Consider the following 7018-nt stretch of genomic DNA (forward strand, 5'->3'; position numbering starts at 1 on the left):
CTCGCCGGCTAAACGAACGATCGGCGTCGGGAGGGTACCTGGTAGGGCTCCCCCCACCCCAGACGTACTGTGGCCATAGTTAGGGTTTCTGCATAGGTCTCTGCACCATGCACCGTGTAAGCCGCTCAGAGCCCTTCGGGGGTGAGCAGGGTACAAATTGAAAGTATAAATAAATAAAAGGAGGGGAGAAAAGAATGCAATTGAGTACATGGATGAAAATGTATTTATTTGTGGTCTAGGGGCAGATGCCCCTGGCTCCTCCCACTTTTTCTCTCCCCGCCCTGGTACAAAAAACCTTCCCGTGCAGCTTTACAGACATGGTGCTGGGTTGATCCAGGGTTCTGCTTCGGACATGGGTGTGCATTCATCCCACCTCCCCCGTGAGCTAGCAGTGCAGAGATTCCCCCCTGCCTGCAGGCTAAGTATAGCCCATTGGATTTTTCCGCCGCATTTGTTATGGATGCTGCTCAGACCACGAGATTCTGGCTGCTTGCTTCCTTCTCTTGGGTAGAATCATATTCATCTCTCACCAGCAAATCTACACCTCCACCACCCATCTCATACGTGTCGGGGAGATTGAACAAACCGAAGTTCATCATACTATCCAAACTGGGCAAAATGCCAAACTGTGGTTTGTTCCGCTGTGTACAAACCAAGGTTACTGCTTTGTGGGAGGCAACAAACCACAGTTGGGGCCTCTCAGCGAACTGCAGTATGTTGTGAGGCTTCACTGTCTGCAAACCAAGGTTGGTTTGTAGGAGGCAACGAGCCACAGTTGGGGCATCCCAACAAACTGCAGTTTATTAGATCTCTCGGCCACGCAGTAGCAAAGAGCACACGAGAGCGGGGGGACTTTCTGGTTTGTTCTCGTCACAAACGAAATCTTGTTCACGACATCCGAGGACAAGCACTGTCCCTATGGGGCACGTGCTGGTTTTGTGGAAGCAAAGAGCCTAGCACACACAAGTTTCTGTTCATTCACCCTCTCCACCTTCTCTGACGTCCCTTTTTTATGGTATAGGCAGTTCTCAGAACAGCCCGGACCTCCTCAAAGCTCCAGGTTGTGTAGGTGGAATCTCACAAGCCACCGATCTGCGCGACTTCCTATCATTCGATATTGGCTTGGAGGAGTCCATTCTGCCTCTCTCAACTAGCTCTGTTCTCAAGCTGGGCTCGCTCCAGTCGGAAGTCACCGCCCCCAAGCTTCTCCGATCCTTCTCAGGTTCCTCTGTTGTGGAAAGAGGCCGTTTCCGGCACTGCTGATGGGAGCCCCCCCCTTGACAGCGCGAGTCTTGCCGGCCATCGGGACCACGAACTGTCAGGCGCACCCCTCAAGGGCAGGGCTGAACTCCTTCGGGTTGAATCGCATGCCAGCGAGCGGATTCCACGTTCCCTCGGCTGCACATCTCCTTCCAGTGGAGCTGCCCCATCTCCAGAGCGTCGGGGCCGATCAGCACTTTCCCCACGGCACAGCTGCGAGTGTAGAGGCGAGCCTGGAATGGGAGAAAGAAAGCCGTGTCGGTGCTGTTGACCAGTTCGAGAGACCTTGGAGGCTCACAGCCACCGCACGGAAGCACCAAACTGCTTCCCATGGATCAAACGCATTGCTTTAAAAACACATATATGCAGGGGTCATTTCGTAGAAAAAGAGGTGCAGGAGCTCATTAGCATAACTCATTAGCATACCTTATTTGCATACGCCACACCCCCTGACATCACCGGAAGTGTGTCAGAAGGCAACACTCACCGCTCAGGCTCCACTGGACTGTTTTGGATTGCTAGCTATTGGGGGGGGGGAACGCACAGATCTGCCCATACAGAGGAGGGAGAGCTTGTATCTGAAGGCAGGCCCCAGGGGGGAGGGGGCTCTGCAACTTACCTGGCTGCTTCTTGCTCCCCGTGGCCCGACTGAGGGCTGCTGGGAGCAGGGGGCGGGGCTTGTTGCATGTGCCCGCCTCCTGGGCTCTTTACTGCCGGAGCTCCGCTCCTGTGCGCTCCGGCAGGAAATGACCCCTGCATATATGCGTGGCCAGAAGGAAAGCATCACCATCTGTGATTTATGTATTTACTTGCCACCAAGTCGCCGCTGTCGTACGGCCAACACCCTCACGGGGGCTTCAAGGCAACCCTGGGCTTCCTCGGTGGTCTCCCATTCAAATAATAACCAGGGCCGGCCCTGCTTAGCTTCTGAGAGCTGATGAGATCAGGCTAGCCAGGGCTATCGAGATCAGGGCAAACGAGCAGAGGTGGTTTGCCATTACCTACCTCTGCATAGCAACCCTGGGGGGGGGGGCCTTGGGGTTTTCCCATCCAAGTACCGAACAGGGCCGACCCTGCTTAGCTTCCGAGATCGAACAAGACTGGGCTAGTCTGGCCGTCCAGGTCAGAGCAGAGACAAACAGAGGTGGTTTGCGACTGCCTGCCTCTGTGCAGCAGCCCTGGGCTTCCTTGATGTTCTATCGAAGGACTAACCAGGGTTGACCCGGCTTTCCTTCTGAGAGCTAATGGGACTGGGTTAGCCTGCGTTATCCAAGCCAGGGCGACGAGTACAGCAAACGGGTAGAACAACTGAGAACCAATGCAGACTCCGCCCCGCCCCCCCACACACCGAAAACTGAAAGGTTTTGCCACACTGGAATACCCTTGAAATATAAGTTCAACCAGGAAGGGGCAAGATACACCTCCATACTTCAATGGTGCTCAACATTGTGGGTCGCAAGGAAAGGAAATTCACTGCCACGGGAGGTGGCGGCGGCTACAAGCGTGGATGGCTTCAAGAGGGAATTGGATAAACATCTGGAGCAGAGGTCCATCCGTGGCTATTAGCCACAAGGTATAGATAGGAACTCTCAGGCTGGGGCAAGGGATGCTCTGTATTCTTGGTGCTTGGGGGGGGGGCAACAGGGGGAAGGCTTCTAGTGTCCTGGCCCCATTGCTGGACCTCCTGAGGACACCTGGTATATTTTGGGCCCTGTGTGACAGAGTGTTGGACTGGATGGGCCATTGGCCTGATCCAGCATTGGCTTCTCTTATGTTCTTAGGAGCAGAAGTCCATCAGCGGCTATTAGCCACAAGGTATAGATAGGAACTCTCAGGCTGGGGCAAGGGATGCTCTGTATTCTTGGTGCTTGGGGGGGGGGCAACAGGGGGAAGGCTTCTAGTGTCCTGGCCCCATTGCTGGACCTCCTGAGGACACCTGGTATATTTTGGGCCCTGTGTGACAGAGTGTTGGACTGGATGGGCCATTGGCCTGATCCAGCATTGGCTTCTCTTATGTTCTTAGGAGCAGAAGTCCATCAGCGGCTATTAGCCACAAGGTATAGATAGGAACTCTCAGGCTGGGGCAAGGGATGCTCTGTATTCTTGGTGCTTGGGGGGGGGGCAACAGGGGGAAGGCTTCTAGTGTCCTGGCCCCATTGCTGGACCTCCTGAGGACACCTGGTATATTTTGGGCCCTGTGTGACAGAGTGTTGGACTGGATGGGCCATTGGCCTGATCCAGCATTGGCTTCTCTTATGTTCTTAGGAGCAGAAGTCCATCAGCGGCTATTAGCCACAAGGTATAGATAGGAACTCTCAGGCTGGGGCAAGGGATGCTCTGTATTCTTGGTGCTTGGGGGGGGGGCAACAGGGGGAAGGCTTCTAGTGTCCTGGCCCCATTGCTGGACCTCCTGAGGACACCTGGTATATTTTGGGCCCTGTGTGACAGAGTGTTGGACTGGATGGGCCACTGGCCTGATCCAAGACTGGCTTCTCTCATGTTCTCATGAAAATAACCGAGTGGGCTTCTCCGGAGGGAATTGTCCAGCTTCAGATCAAGAGTCACAACTCCCCCACTGTCAACCTGTGGCAAACTCAACACGTCAAACAATTGTGGGGGGGAAATCCACCCACTGGAAGATGTCGCATGCCGATACATGTACGCATGTGTTTGCCTAAAAAAAACCCCAATCGGGAAGACCGTCTCCTCACCTGCATGACCGTGAACTCCAGCAAGAGAGCTTGCTCCAGGATGTCTCCTGCTGGAATGCTGAAGAGGAACGGGGCGTTCCACACGGGATTGCAGCCAGCAATGGACTTGGTCTCTTTCGTGTCAATGACCTTCCCGTTGTGGCGCAGGCGGATTGTGACGTAGTGGTCTAGGAAAAAGGAAAAGCGGGAAATTGGAGGTCAGGAGTCCTCAACGTGTGGTGCTCCTGGCATTCAGGAACACCTTTCACGGTGCCCACTGTGTGTTTTAAGAAATGGATGGGGCCAGGTGGAGTACTTGTTCCGCTCAGCTTCTGATTGGCCACCAGAGACCCAATCAGCTGGGCAGGTTAAAATAATACTGTTTCTGTGGCAGCCACAGAGTTGGTTTGAGAGCCAGTTTGGTGTAGTGGTTAGGATCGTGGACTCTGATCTGGGAGAACCGGGCTTGATTCCCCACATCTCCGTATGCAGCTGCTGGTGTGACCTTGGGTCAGTCACAAGTTCTCTCGGAGCTGTTCTCTCAAGAGAAGCCCTCGAAAGGAGATTGTAAGCCACTTTGAGTGAAGGGTGGGGTATAAATCCAGTCTTATTATCTCTCACTCTTCTTTTCCAGTGTATTTTTTAAAAACTACCCCTCTTCTCCCCCAGCACTTGGGCTCTCTGTGTGTGTCTCTGCCTCCCGTGGCAGCCATCTTGTGGTTGTGCCCACCAACTGTGCCAGAATTCCAAAGGTCAGGGACCCCCCGTTGTAGGTAAAATCCAAGCATCTGGACCTCAAGATGGAGGAGTCTGGGGGTGGGGTGTGAGGAAACGGTGTCTGCTTTACTAACAAGGGGTAGAATTTGATATGGGTGGTCCAGGATGCCTGGCTTGGTACAGGTCCCAGGTTCAATCCCCGGCATCTCTGGTTAAAGGAAGGAAGAGTTCCTCCATGCAGATACACATAAGAAGCTGCCTTATATTGAACCAGACCATAGATCAATCAAGGTCAGTATTGTCTGCTCAGACCGGCAGCTGCTCTCCAGGGTCTCAGGCAGAGGTCTTTCCCATCGCCTACCGCCTGGCCCTTTTAACTGGAGATGCCGGGGATTGAACCTGGGACCTGCTGCATGCCAAGCAGATGCTCTTCCACTGAGCCAGTGTCTCAGATCAAGGTCTTTCCCATCCCCTCCTGCCTGGCCCTTTTAACTGGAGATACCGGGGATTGAACCTGGGACCTTCTGCAAGCCAAGCAGATGCTCTGCCCCTGAGCCAGGGTCTCAGGTCGAGGTCTTTCCCATCACCTCCTGCCTGGTCCTTTGAACTGGAGATGCCGGGGATTGAACCTGGGACCTTCTGCATGCCAAGCAGAGGATCTGCCACTGAGCCACGGCTCCTCCTTTAGGAAAGACCTTTTCCTGCTTGTTACCCACTGCTAGTCAGAATAGACAACCCTGGACCAATGGTCCAGCTGTGCTCCAGATGCTCACCGATGACATTTCAGTTCCTCAGATGCATGGAGTGAAGCTTCAGAGCTGGGGATACACCCCCCAGGCTGCCAGTGAATCCAGTAATGGGTCTGGGTCTCGGGGGTGGGATTGGGGCTATAAGTTTGGGTAAAGAGAGGAGCAAGGTGCAAAAGTTACATTCATACACACAAGGCTGAACCTTCCAGTTTCTACAGACCTTTACAGCAGAGCCCAACGCTCTTTGTCAGCAGTTGGCCGTAAGGGACACAGAAGGATCTAATCACATCTGATTTATTCACCTGTCTTCTATCCCACCTTCCTCTCCAATGGGGACCCAAAGCAGTTGGCATCATTGTCCTCTCCTCTCTCTTATCCTCACAACAACCCTGTGGGGTGGGCTAGTGTGTGACTGGCCCAAGGTCATCCAGCAATAATAATAATAATTATTGTTGTTGTCGTTGTCGTCGTATGACATTGCGTGTAAAATAGCCAGGAGATTCTAAGATTGTCTGGCAGCCAGGAGTTCTAGTTATTTTAGCATCACGCACCACTAGGTGGCGAGCTAGACTTTTTTTTTTTAAAGGCAAGAGATGCTTCAGAGGTGGTTTGCCATTGCCTGCCTCTGCATGGCAGCCCTGGTATTCCTTTGAGATCGCCCTTCCAAATACTAGCCAAGGTTGACCCTGCTTAGAAGAAGAAGAGGAGATTGGATTTATACCCCACCCATTGCCGGAAGGAGTCTCAGAGCGGCTTACAAACTCCTTTCCCTCCCCCTCCCCACAACAGACACCCCGCGAGGTAGGCGGGGGTGAGAGAGCTCTTTCGAGGACTGCCCTTGAGAGAACAGCTCCGAGAGAACTTGTGACTGACCCAAGGTCACACCAGCAGATGCCTCTCTTAGCTTCCGAGATCTGACGGGATTGGGCCAGCCAGGTAAGGGCTGTCATCCAGCAGACCTCATGGCACAAGTTGGGATTTGAACTGGGGTCTCCCAGACCCTAGTCTCACACTTATAACCACAACAGCACATTGGATCCAACCCTGGGAAGGAGACGGCTTCCAAAGCTGACCGGATAACGACCGTGAAGACTAGAAGCTCAGTTCCCTCTCCCCAAGCACAGCGAAGCCTGAGTCTGCCCAGGATCCAAACCCGGCACTTGACAGCAATTTAAAATGCACGCAAGCATGGAACCGCAGAGGACTGACGCTCATGGCGCAGCACCTTTCTGGACCGTCCTACCTGGCGTCCCCGGAATGCGGGTGAGGCGGGCCAGGTTCTCGGCCTTCCGCACCAAGACTTTGATGCGACCGGCCAGGGCCTGGTACTGCAGGAGGAGGAACAGCTGCCCGGCGGACTTGGGCCGGGAAAATGAGGGGCTGCAGCTCACGTCCTGGGAACTGAGACACTGGAATGAAAAACATAAGAACATAAGAGACGCCAATGTTGGATCAGGCCAAAAGTCCATCCAGTCCAACACTCTGTGTCACACAGTGGCCAGAAATACCAGATACCATCAGGAGGTCCAGCAGTGGGGCCGGAACGCCAGAAGCCCCTCCCACTGTTGCCCCCCCCAAGCAGCAAGAATACAGAGCATCACT

At 53.8% G+C, this 7018-nt stretch overlaps 1 protein-coding gene across 1 annotated transcript in view; it reads right to left on the reverse strand.

The window, feature by feature from the left end:
- Positions 1-1331: 1331 nt before the first annotated feature.
- LOC107113456 (synaptotagmin-6-like) overlaps positions 1332-7018 on the reverse strand; it is a 38522-nt gene continuing 32835 nt past the window's right edge. Inside the window, exons 7-9 of the mRNA XM_015414788.1 lie at positions 6660-6825; positions 3972-4138; positions 1332-1493 (exon numbers count right to left, since the gene is read on the reverse strand). Of these exons, the coding sequence (XP_015270274.1) occupies positions 1332-1493; positions 3972-4138; positions 6660-6825 (495 nt within the window). The remainder of the gene's footprint in view (positions 1494-3971; positions 4139-6659; positions 6826-7018) is intronic.

Source organism: Gekko japonicus, unplaced genomic scaffold, assembly GCF_001447785.1.
Source record: "Gekko japonicus isolate JY-2015 unplaced genomic scaffold, Gekko_japonicus_V1.1 scaffold1649, whole genome shotgun sequence".
Taxonomy (NCBI): domain Eukaryota; kingdom Metazoa; phylum Chordata; class Lepidosauria; order Squamata; family Gekkonidae; genus Gekko; species Gekko japonicus.